Consider the following 22712-nt stretch of genomic DNA (forward strand, 5'->3'; position numbering starts at 1 on the left):
CACCAGCCTCTGGCTAAAGAAATTCCTCCTCAACTCTGTTCTAAAGGGATGTCCTTGGATTCTGACTCCAGAGCAGACCAGGCAGGCATAGTGAGCTGCTAGCATTTTGGAATACTCTGCAAGGTTATTCAGCTGTTTATGTACCTGTTTATCTCTGAGCGAGCTGAACCAGAGAACCATAATGTCTCATGGTGTTTGCAGGTGGGAAAAGTGGGAAGAAGAAGAAAAACAAGAACAACATCAAACAACATAAGAACACGGGGTCCAACTGGTCGAATGTGCCTCTACCACCTCCCCCAGTGCAGCCGCTGCCCGGCACAGAGCTGGACCACTACGCCATGGACCACCATGAGAATGGGTAAGGTTCTGCCTGCTTCTGGACAGTGTTTACTATATTGTCTGCTTCTCAGGGGCTGCCATCCCGAAGCTGTCCTCTTGGTGAAGGTGCACCCATGGTTTATTATCAACACACGAGGCACTGGCAATCTAGAACAACCCACGCCAAATGCTACAGGAACTCAATAGATCAGGCAGCGTCTATGGTGGGGGGAGTAAACAGCTGACGTTTTGGGCCAAGACCATTTGTCAGGACTGAGAAGGAAGGGGGCGGCAGTCAGATTAAGAAGATGGGTGGAGGGGAGGAGTACAAACTGAGTCAGGATTAATAATAATAATACTACTACAATAAAGCCGATGGATGAATATGAAACGTGTAAATATCTGGGATTTCAATGAGCAAAGAAAATAGATCACAGTGTGATCAACATTACTTCAAGGCTTAAGAAAATCTGCCAGAGCTCTGTAGTAAAAATATAACAAAGACAATAAACACTTCACTACAGCTATATTAACATATTCTTTTGGTATAATATCTTGATCTGAAAATTTACAAAGTAAAATAAGCACTGAAATAACATATTTTAGAAAACACTATGTACTCTCAAAAAGCACTTATATTAACCCTACATAGGACAGAAGGAGGAAGAGGAACAGCAGACATAAAAAATTTACATAACAGTCAGATAAAACTTCAAAGGATGTACTTTCATCAACGAAAACTGGATTCAGCACTCATTGCAAGCATTTGCAATTCTGATAAGTAGTACACTCCACTGAACTTAAATGAAAGCACAACCCAGAAAAATGAAGACATTATCACTAGAGAAGAAAAGGTTAACCAATGGAAGAGCATGACCCTCCGTGGTAGACATCCCCAGCGTCTGAGCAGACTAGATGTCAACAAGGAGGCATCAATCGACTGGCTCAGAGTTGGATGCCTCTTCCCAGCAGCAATACAGGACCAGGTGGTTAACTCAAAAAATGACAAAAATACATAATTCAAGGTGATAAGTGCAAAAACAATCCAACAAATTGCAGGCTCCTGCAGCAGTTTAACTCAGTGATTACTTATACAGGCGTAATCAGGTGGCTAACATCATTCACCAAAATCTTGCTTAAAATACAAACTCATAAAAGTCACTATATCTCACTGCAGATTCAAGCCCGATCCAGTGTCAGAGTCAGTGCCCCACAAATCATATTACAACCGATCCATTATTATAGATAGGACAATCCATAATAATCATCCGGATGTAATATCACTGGATAAAGAAGCAAGAACAACTTACTTAATAAATATATTCATTTCAAACACACACAGTATACAGAAATCAGTAAGTGAAAAACACCAGGAATATGCTGAATAAAAAGAGGAAATTGAAAGACTTTGAAACATGGACAAGGTATACATTGCCCCAATAGTAACACCTACAACTGGTATCATCCCAAAGTCTCTACACAATAGCATTAAACAATTACACAACAATATTTATGTAAATCTTCAGAAAGCCGCAATACTAAACACCACTAGAATAGCCTGAAAGTTCCTCGCAATTGAGAAACGAGTGAGTTTGGCTATGCTCATACCTCAGGATTTACCAGCTTGAGCTGAGAATAAAATAATGATAGTATAAAATAACAGTATAAATGTTATTTATAGAACACTTCTCATACAGACGATGTAGTTCGAAGTGCTTCACAATGGGATAATGTACAAGCATGAAAATAAAAGACAAAAAGATATTAATTAAAAGCAAGGTTAAATAAATAGGTTTTAAGCTGCTGTTTGAACGTGTCAACTGAGTCTATATCCTTTATAGTTTTAGGTTTTGAGTTCCAAAGTTTAGGAACGTAGTTCAAAAAAGCTAACCTATTAATTATCTTTTGAGGGAGATGGTTTACATTTTTTGAGAGAGATTGTAAAAAGTGGCAGGATTGCTAACTAATCATGGAAATCCTTGTGTTTTTTTCTGAGTTAGCCATGCTTGGTGAGTATCTGGTAGTTGGATTCTGTAAACAACCTGCGGGGTTTGATGAAGGGGGTTTCGAGATTTTGGAACATCTGGGTCTCAAATCCACAAGAAATTTGATGTAATCTGCTTTGATTTTAGAGTGTAAGCGTATGTCTTTCTCCAAGTCTCTACGGTGTAATATGTTCTTGATGTAACCGCACGGAGTGCATTAGTTGCCTTGGCAACTTCAGTTATTAAGGGGCTAATGTGATCAGAAAGATTGGCATGGAGCATCGGGCACACTGGGCAAACTTCCATCTCGGATCTTCGCGTTTATCATTGAAAAAATCGTCCCTTTCCAATAACTCCCTCGACCCAGCACAGTGGGGATTTAATTCATTGTCTCATCCATATAACAAAGCAAATCAGCTTCTCCCCCTTCCTGCCAAGTCCCCTCCTTTTGTAAACAGTAGAGGAGTTCTTTACTTCCTGCTGGTTTGAAGGTCTTTGCTGGATCACGCCTATCTTCCAAGCTCTCCAATAAAGACTAATAAAATTACCTTTCCCATCCCATGGGCAGGAGCCAATAAGCACCATCTGTGTCCTTGCTCTTCCTTTCCTGTCCTATCTTCATGGAGGTGAGATCTTTCAGTGCAAAAGGGTGCAAGATTAACCTGGGAGGCTGTAACTTACTGGGGTAAGGAAGGCAAGTGTAACGTCGTTTGCTGCTATTAGTATGTAAATTAACCCAACAATTCATGCCAAGGCAGGGGACTCCCTGCAAGTTGCTGCAGGATTTTCTCTCTTTGTCGTTGGCCCTGCAGCAGCCAGACCTCTCCCCCGACCTCCTGTGAATTAAACCATGCAGGATGTTGGGGCAAGCACCTAACTAGTTAAGGACTCACTTAAACTTACTCCTTAGTCATCCTGTCAGAATGAGAATGCCATCGAGGGATGGTCCATCACCACCAGGACTACACGTCATTTCCAAAGCTTCTTTCTTGTAGCTATCCAGTTTCTCAACAAAACTCACTCAGGTGTAATACCCTTGTAGGATTTTGTGATAACAAATGTGAGAGTTATTTTATGTGCTTAACAGAAGCTGCACCCATTTACTTCCATTACGAACAAACCATTACATCAGAGACTGTCTCTCAAAGTGAACACATCTCGGTGACAGTGTTTGTAAATTATACAGAACAGTTTCCATTATGAGCAATATGTGTCATCTATCACCCATTGCATTTCCCTACACCCTAACTTGCACAAAATTCCCTTAAATGGACTTTCCTGCCCTCCCTGTTCTCTTGATAATTACTGAGTCCGTTCATATGCTCACATTTATTGATGTTTGCATATATGACCATTCTCTAGTTGTTGATTGCTCATGCATGTTTGCACTAGTGTCTTGTAAGTTGTTGGTTGCTATTGCGTTGTCTGTTATGGTATTGTCCTGTGTTAGATGCTTAGCACTGAACCATGATCAATTCTGGTATGTTTCACATACTGGCAATAAAGTGATTCTGATTCTGATCAGAATTAGGTTTTATTTTCACTGATATACATTTATCAAATCTGTTGTTTTATGGCAGCAGGATAGTGCAATACATAAAATTTACTATAAATTGCAGTAAGAATATATTAAAATAAATTAGTAACCCTAACCCTTATTCTTTTGGAAAGTAGAGAGAAACTGCAACTTCCAAAAGAATCCCATGTGGTCACATGGAGAATATTGAAACTCCTTACAGACAGCAACAGGAATTGAACCTCGATCGTTGGTGCTGTAATAGCGTTACACGAATTGTGCTGCCCCAGATTAGTAAAGGCATCAAAAGTTACTTAGATACAGCACGGAACAGGCCCTTCTGGTATTTCAAGCCACTTCATCCAGCAACTCCTATCCACGTATGTAACTTTCCCGTAATTCCATGGGCTCTTATCTTGTTTAGCAGCCTCATGTGCGGCACCTTGTCAAAGGCCTTCTGAAAATCCAAATACACAACATCCACTGCATCTCCCTTGTCTAGCCTACTTGTAATTTCCTCAAGAAATTGCACTAGGTTTGTCAGGCAGGATTTTCCTTTAAGGAAACCATGCTGAGTTCTGCCTATCTTGTCATATGCCTCCAGGTACTCCGTAACCTCATCCTTAACAATCGACTCCAACAACTTCCCAACTACCGATGTCAAGCTAACAGGTCTATAATTTCCTTTTTGCTTCCTTGCCCCCTTCTTAAATAGCGGAGTGACATTTGCAATCTTCCAGTCCTCTGGAACCAGGCCAGAATCTATTGACTTTTGAACGATCATTGCTAATGCCTCCGCAATCTCCACTGTTACTTCCTTCAGAACATGAGGGTGCATTCCATCTGGTCCAGGAGATTTATCTACCCTTAGACTATTCAGCTTCCCAAGTACTTTCTCTGTCTTAATTGTGACTGCGCATATTTCTCTTCCCTGACACCCTTGAATGTCCGGTATATTGCTGATGTCTTCCTCAGTGAAGACTGATGCAAAATACTCGTTCAGTTCCTCCGCCAGCTCCTTATCTCCCATTACAATTCCTCTAGCATCATTTTCTATCGGTCCTATATCTACTCTCACCTGTCTTTTACTCTTTATATACTTGAAAAAGCTTTTAGTATCCTCTTTGATATTATTTGCTAGCTTCCTTTCATAGTTCATCTTTTCCCTCTTAATGACCTTCTTAGTTTCCTTTTGTAAGCTTTTAAAAACTTCCCAGTCCTCTGTCTTCCACTAATTTTTGCTTCCTTGTATGCCCTCTGCTTTGCTTTTACTTTGGCTTTGACTTCTTTTGTCAGCCACGGTTGCATCCTTTTTCCATTTGAAAATTTCTTCTTTGGAGTATACTTGTCTTGCACCTTCCTTACTTCTCGCATAATCTCCAGCCACTGCTGCTCTGCTGTCCTTCCCACTAATGTCGCTTTCCAGTCAACCATAGCCAGTTCCTCTCTCATGCCACTGTAATTTCCTTTACTCCACTGAAACACCGACACATCGGATTTCGGCCTCTCTTTCTCAAATTTCACGGTGAACTCAATCATGTTGTGATCACTGCCTTGTAAGGGTTCCTTCACTTCTATCTCTCTAATCACCTCTGGTTCATTACACAATACCCAATCCAGTACAGCCGATCCCCTAGTGGGCTCAACAACAAGCTGTTCTAAAAAGCCATCACATAGACATTCTACAAATTCTCTCTCTTGAGATCCAGTGCCGACCTGATTTTCCCAATCCACTCGCATGTTAAAATCCCCCACAATTATCATAACACTGCCCTTCTGGCAAGCCTTTATTTCCTGTTGTAATTTGTAGTCCATATCACTGTAGCTGTTTGGAGGCCTGTAGATAACTGCCATCAGGGTCCTTTTACCCCTGCAATTTCTTAGCTCAACCATAAAGATTCTGTACCTTCTGATCCTATGTCAACTCTTTCTAATGATTTAATATAATTTCTTACCATTAAAGCCACGCCACCCCCTCTACCTACCTGCCTATCCTTCCGAAACACCGTGTATCCTTGGACGTTCAGCTCCCAGAGACATGCATCCTTTAGCCACATCTCAGTGATGGCCACAATTTAATGGGAACTTTCAATCAGTCTTCACTGTGGAAGACACTAGCAGTGTGCCAGAGGTCCGTGAGTGTCAGGGAGCAGGAGTGAGTGCCATTGCTATTAAAAAGGGAAAAGTGCCAAGTAAACAGAAAGGTCTTAAAGTGGATTGGTCACCTGGGTCAGATGGACGACATCCCAGAGTCCTGAGAGAGGTTGTTGCTGAAGAGATAACGGATGCATTGGTCATGATCTTTCAAGAATCATTTGATTCTGACATGGGTCCAGAGGACTGGAAGAATCAGAATCAGGTTTATTATCACCAGCATGTGATGTGAAATTTGTCAACATAGCAGCAGCAGCAGTTCAATGCAATTTGTAATCTAGCAGAGAAAATAATAATAATAATAATAATAATAATAATAATAATAATAATAATAATAATAATAATAAATAAAACACAATAAATAAACAAGTAAATCAATTACGTATATTGAATAGATTATTAAAAATTCTGCAAGAAACAGGAATACTGTATACAGGATTCCTTCGCTATCCGAAAGTAGAGCGTTCCTATGAAACCTTTCGTAAGCCGAAATGGTGTAAAGCGAAGAAGCAATTACCATTCATTTATAAGAGAAAATTTTTTGAGTGTTCCCAGACTCAAAAAATAACCTACCAAATCATACCAAATAACACATAAAACCTAAAATAACACTAGCATATAGTAAAAGCAGGAATGATATGAAAAATACACAGCTTATATAAGGTAGAAACCATGAATGAAATGCTTAATTACGTCTAGTTTTATGCTAAGCGTAACACCCGTACGAGCTCTCTTAGGCTTTTCTGATACCTTAGGACACATCTTGCTAATGGATGCACAAAAGAAATCGGGATAAAGCACAGATGCTCACAGACACAATTCCAAGCTATGGTGGTTTGATGCTGAGTGTAGTTCCTGGGGAAGGAGCTTGGTGGCGCCACTCTCGCTACTCGGGGTGCGCGCTGCCTCTATAACGGCTCGCTGCAAAACAAACGCTGAATGCTATTTTCGCTTTTCGCCTTTTTTCGTCAAAGCGAAAATCCTCTTCGGATTTCTTTCAGTTTGTGAAAACAGGTACTAATGTGGGTGTTTTGTAAAAGCAAAGTGGTGAAAAGCGAACTTTCGAAAAGCCTGTATTAAAAAAGTGAAGTTGTGTCCAAAGCTTCAAAGTCCATTTAGGAATCAGATGGCAGAGGGGAAGAAGCTGTTCCTGAATCGCTGAGTGTGTGCCTTCAGGCTTCTGTACCTCCTCCCTGATGGTAACAGTGAGAAAAGGGCATTCCCTGGGTGCTGGAGGTCTTTAATAATGGACACTGCCTTTCTGAGACACCGCTCCCTAAAGATCTCCTGGGTACTTTGTAGGCTTCGTCTTACCCTTCCTGAGATCCACAATCAGCTCTTTCGTCTTACTGACATTGAGTACCAGGTTGTTGCTGCGGCACCATTCCACTAGTTGGCATATCTCACTCCTGTACGCCCTCTCGTCACCACCTGAGATTCTACCAACAATGGTTGTATCGTCAGCAAATTTGCAGACAGTGTTTGAGCTAATATCGTTCCACTCTTCAAGAAGGAAAGAAGGCAAAAGAAGGGAAATTATAGTCCAGTTAGCCTAACTTCAGTGGTTGAGAAAGTGTTGGAGTCTATTATTAAGGATGAGGTTTTGAGGTACTCAGAGACTAATGATAAAAGAAGTCAAATTAAGCATGGTTTCTACAAAGGGAAATCTTGCCTGACAAATCCATTAGAGTTCTTTAAGGAAGTAATAAGCAAGGTGGACAAAGGATAGAAAATGGATGTCATTTACTTGGATTTTCAGAAGTCATTTAATATGGTGCCACACATGAGTCTGCTTAACAAGATAAAATCCAATGGTGTTACAGAAAAGATACTGACATGTATAGTGGAATGACTGACAGGCAGGAGGCAGCGAGTGGGAATAAAGGGTGTCTTTTCTGATTGGCTGCTAGTGACTAGTGGTGTTCCTCAGGGCTCAGTATAGGGACCACTACTTTTCCCATTGTTTGTCAGTTTAGATAATGGAATTGAGGGCTTTGTGGCAAAGTTTGTGGATGGTATGAAGATAGGCAGAGGGGTAAGTAGTGCTGAGGAAGCAATGTGATTGCAGCAGGACTTAGACAAATTGGAAGAATGGGCAAGAAAGTGGCAGATGGAATAGAGTGCTGGGAAATGTATGATAATGCATTTTGGTAAAAGGAACAATAGTGCAGACTATTATCTAAATGGGGAGGAAGTTCAAACATCAGTGGTGCAGAGGGACTTAGAAGTCTTCAGGTAAGACTCCTAGAAGGTTAATTTACAGGATAAGTCTGTGGTAAAGAAGGCAAATGCAGTGTTGGCATTTATTTCTGGGGAATCGAAAATAAAAGCAAGGAGATAATGGTGAGCCTTTATGAGACACTAGTCAGGCCGGTCTGGGAGTGTTGTCAAAAGTTTTGGGCCCCATATCTCAGACAGGATGTGTTGTCATTGGAGAGACTCCAGAGGATGATTCCAGGAATGAAGGAGTTAACATATGAGGAGCGTTTGGCAGCTTTGGGCCTGTACTCACTGGAATTTAGAAGAATGCAGGGGGATCTCATTGAAACCTATCAAATTTTGAAAGGACTATATAGGGTGGATGTGGAGAGGATATTTCCTATGGTGGGGGTATCCAGAACTGAAGGACTCATCTCAGAATTGAGGGGAAAACCTTGACAAGGAGGAATTTTTTTAAAGCCTGAAAATAGTAAATCCATGGAATGCTCTGCCACAGGCTGTGGTGGAGGTCAAGTCCATTCGTATATTTAAGGCAGAAGTTGATCTTTTCCTGATCAGTCAGGGCATCAAAGGATATGGTGAGAAGGCAGGTGTGTAGTGTTGAGTGGGATCTGGGAGCAGATATGATGGAATGGTGGAGCAGACTCGATTGGATGAATGGCCAAATTCTGCTCCTATGTCTTATGGTTTTATATCAGCCGCCGGACCCACTAAACTCTCTGTCCCTGTCTGTTTCTTTCATATTATCTGAGCACTGCCATTCCTCCATTAACTGAGATGGCAATTATTAAGGATGTTGGAGTTGATTATGAGGGATGAGGTCTCAGGGTACTTGGAGGCACATGATAAAATTGGCCATGGTCAGCATGGTTTTCTCAAGGGAAAATCTTGCCTGTCAAATCTGTTGGAATTCCTTGAAGAAATAATAAGCCCAGGATAGACAAAGGAGAATCGATTCTTGTTGTGTACTTGGATTTTCAGAAGGCCTTTGACAAGGTGCCACACTTGAGGCTGCTTAACAAGCCATGAGCCAATGGCATTACAGGAAAGAACCTAGCATGGATAAAGCTGTTGCTGATTGGCAGGAGGCAAAGAGTTGGAATAAAAGGAGACTTTTCTGGTTGGCTGCTAGTGACTAGTGGTGTTCCACAGGGGTCTGTGTTGGGATGGATTGCTTTTGTGTCATAAGTCAATTATTTGGCTAATAGAATTGATGGTTCTGTTGTAAAGTTTGCAGATGATATGAAGAGAGGCAGAGGACAGGCAGTTTTGAGGAAGTAGAGAGGCTACAGAAGGACTTAGACAGATTAGGAGAATGGGCAAAGAAATGGCAGATGGAATACTGTGTTAGAAAGTGTATGGTCATGCAGTTTGGCAGAAGAAATGAAACGGTTGACTATTTTCTAAATGGAGAGAAAATACAAAAAACACTGAAGTACAAAGGGACTTGGGAGTCCTTGTGCAAGATTCCCTAAAGGTTAATTTGCAAGTTGAATCTGTGGTGAGGAAGGCAGATGTAGTGTTAGCATTCATTTCAAGACAACTAGAATATAAAAGCAAGGATGTAATTTTGAGACTTTGTAAAGCACTGGTGAGGCCTCACTTGGGAGTATTGTGAGCAGGTCTGGGGCCCTTATCTTAGAAAGGATGTGCTGAAACTGGAGAGGATTCAAAGGAGGTTCACAAAAATGATGTCAGGATTGAATGGCTTATCATATGAGGGGCATATAATGGCTTAGGGCCTGTATTCACTGAAATTGAGAAGAATAAAGGGACGACCTCATTATAACCTATTGAATGGTGAAAGGCCTTGACAGAGTGGATGTGGAGAGGATGTTTCATATGGTAGGAGAGTATAAGAGCAGAGGACACAGCCTCTGAATAGGGGGGCACCCTTGTAGAACAAAGATGAAGAAGAATGTCTTTAGCCAGAGGGTGTTCAATCTGTGGAATTCTTTGTCACAGGCAGCTGTGGAGGCCAATTCTTTCTGAATATTTAAGGCAGAGTTTGATAGGTTCTTGATTGGTCAGGGCATGAAGGGATATGGGGAGAAGGCAGGAGATTGGGGCTGAGAGGGAAATGGATCAGCCATGATGAAATGCCGGAGCAGACTCGATGGGCCAAATGGCCTAATTCTGCTCCTATATCTTATGGTCTTATCGTAGCTAATCTATTTCTCGTTCCCTGTCCGCCTGCTAACTGGGCTATAATGCAGCCAGATGGCAAGAAGCATCCCTCTCAGATACGTGAATAGGTGTTGTAGCCTGGTACATCCTATGTACGAATGGTACATGGTCTTGTACACATTATCACACTGAGGATAAGAAACATCAAAGTTTATCTGATCAGAGCTTCACATCCCTGCCCATTCCCCTCTACTCTTAGATGAAAAAATCCACCTCTTTCAAAGGAATAGGACAAGGACAATGGGCTGAATGGCCTACTCCTGCACCACACAGTTCATTGGGACCCTTGACTATCAAAGCGAAATGTTAAAAGATTAGCACGCCAGCCTCAACACTGTCACTCGGTCTGAGTGAGAAGAGGGTACTTTGATGATTGAATAACAACACTGAGAATGATTTGACACACTTTTCCAAATGAATCAATTATCCAAAGTGAAATTGTATTTAACCCTGCTAGTAAAGTGCAGAGAGGGGTCACCACCAAAACACCATTTAATATTCGGGAGGAGTGGAGAGAGGTCAGTGTCTGACGCATTCTGGTAATGATGTAATTATTCTTCATTCTGCAGTATCATCTCAACTTCACACACAGTTTAGTAAATTAGGATTCTATCATCTTGTAAATTTTAATTACTGCCATTGAGAATATTGCACAGGGCCCCGAGGGCTAAATCACTGCAAATGCTGGAAAACTAAATTAGCAATAGAAAATGCAAGCAGACATTAATCTACTTACAGAATGGTCAATCAATTGTCTGATAAATTTTAGCATCAGCATTTATGAGGAATGTTTACTTTACATTCAACCCAGTTACTTATGGCCTAAACTCCCACTTTTGCAAGGAGAGGGAGTATTTAAAAACAACACACACAAAAACTTAAAATAAAATAAATCTGTTCCACAGCATTTGTGGACAAAGGACTGAAGTTAACCTATCGGTTCTGAGAAATTGATGGCACCATGTCTAACATGTCCTGGGAGTGTGTGATGGGACAGTGTAGAGGGAGCTTCACTCTGTATCTAACTGTCCCTGCCCTGGGAGTGTGTGATGGGACAGTGTAGAGGGAGCTTCACTCTGTATCTAACTGTCCCTGCCCTGGGAGTGTGTGATGGGACAGTGTAGAGGGAGCTTCACTCTGTATCTAACTGTCCCTGCCCTGGGAGTGTGTGATGGGACAGTGTAGAGGGAGCTTCACTCTGTATCTAACTGTCCCTGTCCTGGGAGTGTGTGATGGGACAGTGCAGAGGGAGCTTCACTCCGTATCCGACTGTCCCTGCCCTGGGAGTGTGTGATGGGACAGTGTAGAGGGAGCTTCACTCTGTATCTGACTGTCCCTGTCCTGGGAGTGTGTGATGGGACAGTGTAGAGGGAGCTTCACTCTGTATCTGACTGTCCCTGTCCTGGGAGTGTGTGATGGGACAGTGTAGAGGGAGCTTCACTCTGTATCTGACTGTCCCTGCCCTGGGAGTGTGTGATGGGACAGTGTAGAGGGAGCTTCACTCTGTATCTGACTGTCCCTGCCCTGGGAGTGTGTGATGGGACAGTGTAGAAGGAGCTTCACTCTGTATCTGACTGTCCCTGCCCTGGGAGTGTGTGATGGGACAGTGTAGAGGGAGCTTCACTCTGTATCTGACTGTCCCTGTCCTGGGAGTGTGTGATGGGACAGTGTAGAGGGAGCTTCACTCTGTATCTAACTGTCCCTGCCCTGGGAGTGTGTGATGGGACAGTGTAGAGGGAGCTTCACTCTGTATCTGACTGTCCCTGTCCTGGGAGTGTGTGATGGGACAGTGAAAAGGGAGCTTCACTCTGTACCTAACTGTGCCCTGTCTTCACTTTGTGTCTAGTATGTGTTTGCAGATTATAGGCTGTTAAATAAGAGTGTCTACAGTTTAAATTACAAGAATTTTATTACTAATCCCCTTTCCCTCATTCTCTTCCTTTAAAACACACTGTAATCCTACTTTGAATGGTTTGTTTTCCACTAGCTATGTGCTGGTGGGCGTGCCTCCTGTGATTTGCCTCAGGATGTTTACTGTGTTTGAGGCAGAGTATAAATATAAGTCTCAGAAAAATAACAAATGTCTGAAAGACAGAGCGAGAATCTTGTCTGGACGCAGGGTGTTGATCCGAAACACTCTGTTCCTTTACCTGCACAGATGCTGCTCCACCTGCTGAGTTCCTCCAGCAGAAGTTTGTTGCTCCAGGTACCAGGCCGAGTCAAAGTGACACCATGGCATAGAGGTTCATCTTCTTCTTAAGTCCATCACCCCCTGCTGAGGCAAAGCCTGCCGGCACCCGCTCGCCAGAGTCCCCTGTCCTGGGCCAATAGAAAGTCCCCTGTCCTGTGCCTTTCACTTTCACCACACAAGCTCATACATCTGCTAAGCAAAGATCCTTCCTTTCCCAGAAAATGTTCTCTTTAGTTTGTAATTCTTGTGCTGTGCAACATTTTGCCAAGTGACAGCATGTGTGCACTGAATAATATATGGAGGTAGTCAAAACAGTGTCAATAAGAATTTTGTCTCCTCCGCATTTGATCATTTTCACTCTCATCCATCTGCATTCCCATAAAGCATACAAAGCAGGCCTACAGCAGGTATTGAAGGATTTTTCCGCTGGACCTTTTGCACACTGCCCATATATGATTTGCTTGCTAAATGACTCTGTAAAACGTCGAGTTTCCAAATATCACCCCACTTCTTCCTGCTTGCAAATTCTCCAGCGTCATTTGCATTGTGATAATATGCGCAGGTAACACCATTTTCTGTATTGTACATAAACATTTTGCACATTCCTGACCTCTTGAGCTTTCGATGTAGCAGTTTCTACTGTTTCATTAAGCCTTTCAACCTTAAACAAATTAGCAGTTCTTTTGCGCTTCACGCCATTTGCTTGTTTGGAATTCAATATTGTGAATCAATAATTTCTTCAATAAAAAACAGTACGAATATGCCCGTTCTAAAATCTGCAGTCAAATCATCGCAAACTCCATGTTGTCAACACAGTCCGCATCAGAAATTGCAACCGATCATGAAGTATACTTAACATGCCAACGAGGTAGAGGGTGACGACCTCTTGTGCGCAGTTTAAATTCCTTTGTGCGCTAGTAGCAAAAGATGTGTGTGTGTGCGTGCGCACATACGCACCTTGGAAGGAACATTTCTCCCGGGGATGAGTTCCTGCTGGTGTTTCTGTTGCTCCAGGTTTTTATGGGATGGAGTTGCTAAACCCCTGCCCAACCCTTCTCCTTTCGCAGCTGGGTTTGGGACCATCCATGGCAGAGTTAGTGCAGCATAACACTATTGCACCACCAGTGACCCAGGTTCAATTCACATCACTGAATCCTCCCCATGACTGTGTGGGTTTCCTCTGGGTGTTCCAGTTACCTCCCATACTGCAAAGACGTATGAGCTCAAAGTGAAACGCAAAATAAATTTATTATCAAAGTACATATATGTCACCATATATATCCCTGAGATTCATCTTCATGCAGGCATTTACAGAAAAAATGAAAAGTATAAGAGGATTTATGAAAATCTATGCACAAACAAAGATGGACAAGCAACCCATGTGGTTCACATGGGTGTAATTGGGCAGTGTGGGCTCATTGGGCCAGTAGGACCTTATTACAGGAGGAAGATTGAAAGCTTAGCTAAGGTGTGTAATAACAACAACCTCTTACTCAATGTCAGTAAGACCAAGGAACTGATAGTAGACTTCAGGAGAGAACTCCATGAGCCAGTAATCATTAGAAGATCAGAGGCAGAGAGGGTCAGTAACTTTAAATTCTTGGGTGTCACTATCTGAGAAGACCTGTCCTAGACCCATCATATAAATATAATTGTGAAGAAAGCACGATGGCTCCTCTACTTCCTCAGGATTCTGTGGAGGTTTGGCATGTCATCAAAATCCTTGGCAAACTTCTATAGGTGTGTGGTGAAAAGTGTGCTGACTGGTCGCATTGCAGCCTAGTATGGGAACACCAATGCCTTTGAACAGAAAATACTACAAAATGTTGTGGATTCAGCCCAGGTAAAGCCCTCCCAACCATTGAACACATCTACGTGAAATGTTGCTGTAGAAAAGCAGCATACATCATCAAAGACCCTCACCACCCAGGCCATGTTCTTTTATGGCTGCTGCCATCAGGTAGAAGGTACAGGTGCCTCAGGACTCACACCACCAGGCTCAAAATCAGTTACTACCCCTCAACCATCAGGCTCTTGAACAAAAGGGGATAATACCCCCATTTAAGGACTCTTTTATCCTGTTATTTCATACTCATTATTTATTGATATTTCTTTATTATCTGCATTTGCATGTTCTTTTTACAGTTTACAGTTCCTGATGTTTACAATTTACCAATCCTGTTCACAGTTCCTGTTCTATAGATTTCCTAAGTGTGCCCTTAGATAAAGAATCTCATGTGGTAACTTCAGTGTACTCTGACAATAAATTTTACTTTGAACTTTGAGTTCCTCCAACATTTGCGTGTGTTTCTTTGGATTCCCAGCGTTGGCAGATTTTCTCATGACAGAAGAACTTGCTTGCAATAGCATCAGTCACATACACTCCATGGTCACTTTTTTATCTGGAGCTTCCTGAACCTAATTAAGTGGCCACTGAGTGCATATTCATAGTTTTGTGCTACTGTAGCCCATCCAGTTCAAGGTTCGATGTGTTGTGCCTACAGAGATGCTCTTCTGCACAGCACTATTGTACCAAGTGGCTATTTGAGTTACTGTCGCCTTCCTGTCAGTTTGAAATAGTCTAGCCATTCTCTATCCTCTCGTGTTAACAAGGCATTTTTGCCCACAGATCTGCCTCTCACTGGATTTTTTTTTTGTTTTTTCACACCTTTCCCTGTATACTCTGGAGACAGTTGTGTGTGAAAATCAATAGACAATAGACAATAGACAATAGGTGCAGAAGTAGACCATTCCGCCCTTCGAGCCTACACCGCCATTTTGAGATCATGGCTGATCAATTCCTATCAATACCCGGTTCCTGCCTTGTCCCCATATCCCTTGATTCCCCTATCCATAAGATACCTATCTAGCTCCTTCTTGAAAGCATCCAGAGAATTGGCCTCCACTACCTTCCGAGGCAGTGCATTCCAGACCCCCACAACTCTCTGGGAGAAGAAGTTTTTCCTTAACTCTGTCCTAAATGACTTACCCCTTATTCTCAAACCATGCCCTCTGGTACTGGACTCTCCCAGCATCTGGAACATATTTCCTGCCTCCATCTTGTCCAATCCCTTAATAATCTTATATGTTTCAATCAGATCCCCTCTCAATCTCCTTAATTCCAGCGTGTACAAGCCCAGTCTCTCTAACCTCTCTGTGTAAGACAGTCCAGACATCCCAGGAATTAACCTCGTGAATCTACGCTGCACTTCCTCTACAGCCAGGACAAACTGTACATAATACTCCAGGTGTGGTCTCACCAGGGCTCTGTACAAATGCAAGAGGATTTCCTTGCTCTTGTACTCAATTCCCTTTGTAATAAAGGCCAACATTCCATTAGCCTTCTTCACTGCCTGCTGCACTTGCTCATTCACCTTCAGTGACTGATGAACAAGAACTCCGAGATCTCTTTGTATTACTCCCTTACCCAACTCTACACTGTTCAGATAATAAACTGCCTTCCTGTTCTTACTCCCAAAGTGAATAACCTCACACTTATTCACATTAAACGCCATCTGCCCACTCACCCAGCCTATCCAAGTCACCCTGAATTCTCCTAACATCCTCATCACATGTCACACTGCCACCCAGCTTAGTATCATCAGCAAACTTGCTGATGTTATTTTCTATGCCTTCATCCAAATCGTTAACGTAAATGGTAAACAGCTGTGGTCCCAATACCGAGCCCTGTGGCACCCCACTAGTCACCACCTGCCATTCCGAGAAACACCCATTCACCGTTACCCTTTGCTTTCTATCTGCCAACCAGTTTTCTATCCATGTCAATGCCTTCCCCCCGATGCCCTGAGCTTTGATTTTACCCACCAATCTTCTATGTGGGACCTTATCAAATGCCTTCTGAAAATCGAGGTACACTACATCCACTGGATCTCCCCCGCCTAACTTCCTGGTTACATCCCAGGACGTCAGCAGTTTCTGAGATATTCAAACCACCCCATTTAGTACCAACCATCATTCCACATTTACAGTCACTGATATCACATTTCTTCCCCATTCTGATGTTTGGCCTGAGCAACAACAGAACTTCTTGACCATGTATGCATGCTTTTATGCATTGAATTACTGTCACATGATTGGCTGATTAGATACTTGCATTAACAGACAGGTGTACCTGCTAAACTGGCCACTGAATGTAAGTATGGACATTAATAATGGACAGATTATTAATTATATTAGACAATAAAAAGAGTAAAAAAAACTATGGAAAATCAAGCAATCACAATCAGAGACGTCCATCATAGTGCAAGAGGTGATATGCATTGTTCCATTGCAAGGGTAGAATTAATCTTGTACAGGTTGGTTCAGGAACCTAATGGTTGAAGGGAAATAGCTAGCTGGCTGTGAAATTTAAGTATTTCATGTGTCTGCAAACACTATAACTAGTGTACAAGACAATTACTAATTCTGCCTTTTCTTTGTGCTCCTCCCCCTCATGGCTTGTAGCTATGACAGTGATGGCTGGTGCCCGCCTCCACCTGTGAAGTCCTACCTGCACCAAGGCATGGAAGATGAGCTGGAAGAGGAGGAGGACCGGGTTCCTACACCCCCCATCCGAGGTGTGGCTTCCTCACCTGCCATATCCTTTGGGCAGCAAAGCACTGCCACACTCACCCCATCTCCTCGTGAAGAGCTGCAGCCCATGCTCCAAGCCCACCTGGATGAGATTAGCCGGGCTTATCACTTTGACATCTCAAGACAAGCCTGGTAAGCATGGGATACTCCATACTGAGTTCAGGGCCTCGCTTTGAACATTCACGAGCAGTTACTTAGTAAAGGATGTTGCTGGGACTTGAGGGCCTGAGTTATAGGGAAAGGTTGAATAGGTTGGGACTTTATTCCCTGGAGCACAGAGGAATGAGCAGAGATCTTACAGAGGTATACGGGTTCAATTATCACAATTAAGAGAAGGTATATTGTGGGTTCTCCAAGAGGACCACAACCTTGTTGCATAGAAAGATGCATAGAAAGAAGAACAGTCAGAGTGAGAAACAGTTTCTTCCCCAGCCTTTAGGCTTCTGAACTCCCTGCTGCGCCATATTCAAAGTATCACCAGTTAGCCTGTTCCATACCTTACAATATTTAATATTAATGAATTTCAGTTTGTTATTTATGTGTGGTTCATCTGTACCTTCATAAGTTATCGTATGTTATGTGTGTTGTGCGCACTGCTCTGCTTTACGCCCTGGTTCAGAGAAACGTTGTCTCATTTCTATATAATTATATGGTTATAGACATGTATGTAGTTAAATGACAATAAACTTGACTTGACTTGAGAGAGAGTGAAAGCAAGCAGGCTTTTTTCACTGAGCTTGAGTGAAAGTAGAACTAGAGATCATGGGGAATTGGAGGGGAACTTTTTCACTCAGAGCTGCCAGTGGAAATGGAGGAGGAGGGTTCAGTTGTAACATTTAAGAGAAGTTTGAGTAGGTACATGGATGAGAGGTGTTTGGAGGGATATGATCCAGGTGCAGGTAAATGGGACTAGGCAGAAAAGCAGGTCGGCCCAGACTAGATGGGCAAGATTTGAGGATCTGAGTTGCAGGAAAGGTTGAATGGGCTAGGACTTTATTCCCTGGAGTGAGGGAGGAGGGGAGATTTGATAGACGTAACAGAATTATGAGAGCTAAATGCAAGCAGGATTTTTCCACTGAGGTTGGGTGAGATTAGAATTAGCAGTCATAGTGTAAAGGTGAAAGGTGAAATAGTTAAGGGGAACCTGAGGGTGAGCTTCCTCGTTCTGAGGGTCGTGCAAGTGTGGAATGAGCTACCAGCAGATGTTATTAGAGTGGGTGGGTGCAGCACTTAGCGTGATGTTATTAGAGTGCCAGCGGCCTGGGTTCACTTCCTGCCGCTGTTTGTGAGGAACTTGTACATTCTCCCCATTACCGGATGGATTTCCTTTGGATGCTCTAGTTTCTTATCACATTCCGCAAATATATAACCATATAACCAAATAACAATTACAGCACAGAAACAGGCCATCTCGGCCCTTCTAGTCTGTGCTGAATACTTGCTCTCACCTAGTCCCACCGACCTGCACTCAGCCCATAACCCTCCATTCCTTTCCTGTCCATATACCTATCCAATTTTTTTAAAAATTACAATATTGAACCTGCCACTACCACTTTTGCTGGAAGCTCATTCCACACAGCTACCACTCTCTGAGTAAAGAAGTTCCCCCTCGTGATACCCCTAAACTTCTGCCTCCTAACTCTCAACTCATGTCCTCTTGTTTGAATCTCCCCTACTCTCAATGGAAAAAGCCTATCCATGTCAACTCTATCTATCCCCTCATAATTTTAAATACCTCTATTAAGTCCCCCCTCAACCTTCTACACTCCAAAGAATAAAGTCTTAACTTGTTCAACCTTTCTCTGTAACTTACGTGCTGAAACCCAGGTAACATTCTACTAAATCTAATCTATACTCTCTCTATTTTTTTTGACATCTTTCCTATAATTCGGTGACCAGAACTGTACACAATACTCCAGATTTGGCCTCACCAATGCCTTGTACAATTTTAACATTACATCCCAACTCCTATACTCAATGCTCTGATTTTTAGAGGCCAGCATACCAAAAGCTTTCTTCACCACCCTATCCACATGAGATTCCACCTTCAGGGAACTATGCACCATTATTCCTAGATCACTCTGTTCTACTGCATTCCTCAATGCCCTACCATTTACCATGTATGTCCTATTTTGATTAGTCCTACCAAAATGTAGCACCTCACACTTATCAGCATTAAGCTTCATCTGCCGACTTTCAGCCTACTCTTCTAACTGGTCTAAATCTCTCTGCAAACTTTGAAAACCTACTTCATTATCCATGCCACCTATCTTAGTATCATCTGCATATTTACTAATCCAATTTACCACCCCATCATCCAGATCATTAATGTATATGACAAAACAACATTGGACCCAGTACAGATCCCTGAGGCACTCTACTAGTCACCGGCCTCCAACCTGACGGTTATCCACCACTATTCTCTGGCGTCTCCCATCCAGCCACTGTTGAATCCATTTTACTACTTCAATATTAATACCTAACGATTGAACCTTCCTAACTAACCTTCCGTGTGGAACCTTGTCAAAGGCCTTACTGAAGTCCATATAGACAACATCCACTGCTTTACCCTCGTCAACTTTCCTAGTAACCTCTTCAAAAAATTCAATAAGATTTGTCAAACATGACCTTCCACGCACAAATCCATGTTGACTGTTCCTAATCAGACCCTGTATATCCAGATAATTATATATACCATCTCTAAGAATACTTTCCATTCATTTACCCACATCTGATGTCAAACTTACAAGCCGATAATTGCTAGGTTTACTCTTAGAACCCTTTTTAAATAATGGAACCACATGAGCAATACGCCAATCCTCTTGCACCATCCCCGTTTCTAATGACATTTGAAATATTTCTGCCAGAGCCCCTGCTATTTCTACACTAACTTCTCTCAAGGTCCTAGGGAAGATCCTGTCAGGACCCAGAGACTTATCCACTTTTATATTCTTTGAAAACGCCAGTACTTTCTCTTCTTTAATCATCATAGTTTCCATAACTACCCTACTTGTTTCCCTTACCTTACACAATTCAATATCCTTCTCCTTAGTGAATACCGAAGAAAAGAAATTGTTCAAAATCTCCCCCATCTCTTTTGGCTCCACACATAGCTGTCCGCTCTGATTCTCTAAGGGACCAATTTTGTCCCTCACTATCCTTTTGCTATTAATATAACTGTAGAAACCCATTGGATTTATTTTCACCTTACTTGCCAAAGCAACCTCGTATCATAGCTTTTCTAATTTCTTTCTTAAGGTTCTTTTTACATTCTGTATATTCCTCAAGCACCTCATTTACTCCATGCTGCCTATATTTATTGTAGATCTCTCTCTTTTTCCGAACCAAGTTTCCAATATCCCTTGAAAACCATGGCTCTCTCAAACTTTTAACCTTTCAACCTAACAGGAACATAAAGATTCTGTACCCTCAAAATTTCACCTTCAAATGACCTCCATTTCTCTATTACATCCTTCCCATAAAACAAATTGTCCCAATTGACTCCTTCTAAATCCTTTCACATCTCCTCAAAGTTAGCCTTTCTCCAATCAAAAATCTCAACCCTGGGTCCAGTCCTATCCTTCTTCATAATTATATTGAAACTAATGATATTGTGATCACTGGACCCAAAGTGCTCCCCAACACATACGTCTGTCACCTGACCTATCTCATTCCCTAACAGGAGATCCAACACTGCCCCTTCTCTAGTTGGTACCTCTATGTATTGCTGCAAAAAACTGTCCTGCACACATTTTACAAACTCCAAACCATCCAGCCCTTTTACAGAATGGACTTCCCAGACTATATGTGGAAAATTAAAATCTCCCACAATCACAACCTTGTGCTTACTACAAATATCTGCTATCTCCTTACAAATTTGCTCCTCCAATTCTCGCTCCCCATTAGGTGGTCTATAATACACCCCTATAAGTGTTACTACATCTTTCCCATTCCTCAATTCCACCCAAATAGCCTCCCTAGACGAGCCCTCTAATCTATCCTGCCAGAGCACCGCTGTAATATTTTCTCTAACAAGCAATGCAATACATGCCCCTCCGATTCTATCACACCTGAAGCAACGAAATCCAGGAATAATAAGTTGCCAATCACACCCCTCTTGCAACCATGTTTCACTAATAGCTACAACATCATATTTCCAGGTATCAATCCATGCTCTGAGCTCATCTACCTTTCTTACAATGCTCCTAGCATCAAAATAAATGCATTTAAGAAATTCTCCACTTCTTACTCTCTGTTTATCCCTAACGGTGCAAACAACTTTACTATCTTCTTTTTCTTCCTTCTCCCCTACGTCATCAGTCTGAGCACTCCCCTTCTCTATCACCTGCCTATCCTCCATCACACAGTGTCTACAAGCTTTCTCTATTTGTGAGCTAACCTCCTTACTCCTAGTCTCTTCAATTTGATTCCCACCCCCCAACCATTCCAGTTTAAAGTCTCCCCAGTAGCCTTAGCAAATCTCCCTGCCAGGATATTGGTCCCCCTAGGATTCAAGTGCAACCCATCCTTTTTTGTACAGGTCACACCTGCCCCAAAAGAGGTCCCAATGATCCAGAAACTTAAATCCCTGCTCCTTGCTCCAATCCCTCAGCCACGCATTTATCCTCCACCTCATTCCATTCCTATTCTCATCGTCACGTGGCACAGGCAGTAATCTTGAGATTACTACCTTTGTGGTCCTTCTTCTCAACTCCCTTCCTAACTCCCTATATTCTCCTTTCAGGACCTCTTCCCTTTTCTTACCTGTGTCATTGGTACCTACATATACCACGACCCCTGGCTCCTCACCCTCCCACTTCAGGATATCTTGGACGCGATCAGAAACATCCCGGACCCTGGCACCAGGGAGGCAAACTACCATCCGGGTCTCCTGACTGTATCCACAGAATCGCCTGTCTGACCCCCTAACTATCGAGTCCCCTATTACTACTGCCTTCCTCTTCCTTTCCCTACCCTTCTGAGCTACAGGGTCAGACTCTGTGCTGGAGACATGGCCACTGTTGCTGTCCCCCCCAACAGTACTTAAACAGGAGTACTTATTGTCAAGGGGTACAGCCACTGGGGTACTCTCTAGTACCTGACTCTTCCCCTTCCCCCGCTGACTGTGACCCACCTGTCTGCCTCCCGTGGCCCCGGTGTGACCACCTGCCTGTAACTCCCCTCTATCAACTCCTCACTCTCCCTGACCAGACGAAGGTCATCGAGCTGCAGCTCCAGTTCCCTAACACGGTCCCTCAGGAGCTGCAGCTCGGCGCACCTGGTGCAGATGTGGACTTCCGGGAGGCTAGGAGACTCCAGGACCTCCCACATCCAACACCGAGAACAACAAGCTGCCCTCACACTCATAATTCCCCCTTTCCTCAAAAAATAGGAAAAATTGAAAACTAAACCTACCTTGCCTTGCCCGTTTCCGCCTAAACCCATTGAGCCAAAGCCCTTAAGCCTTCACTCTGCTCCCGGCTCACTCTGCTGCCCGCTGTATAAGGTTGTGTTCCTTTTAAATTTTCCATGTTTCACTGCCCAACGT

The 22712-nt window shown here is 42.7% G+C and overlaps 1 protein-coding gene across 5 annotated transcripts in view; it reads left to right on the forward strand.

Annotated features, from left to right (window-relative positions):
• Positions 1-22712, forward strand: part of robo2 (roundabout, axon guidance receptor, homolog 2 (Drosophila)) — a 1389008-nt gene that overhangs the window by 1307367 nt on the left and 58929 nt on the right. For all 5 annotated transcript variants that reach the window (XM_073044783.1, XM_073044782.1, XM_073044780.1 and 2 more), the window contains 2 exons: positions 202-358; positions 17036-17296. In XM_073044783.1, the coding sequence (XP_072900884.1) occupies positions 202-358; positions 17036-17296 (418 nt within the window). The remainder of the gene's footprint in view (positions 1-201; positions 359-17035; positions 17297-22712) is intronic.

The sequence above is a fragment of the Hemitrygon akajei genome, chromosome 5 (assembly GCF_048418815.1).
Source record: "Hemitrygon akajei chromosome 5, sHemAka1.3, whole genome shotgun sequence".
NCBI classification, from domain to species: Eukaryota; Metazoa; Chordata; class Chondrichthyes; order Myliobatiformes; family Dasyatidae; genus Hemitrygon; species Hemitrygon akajei.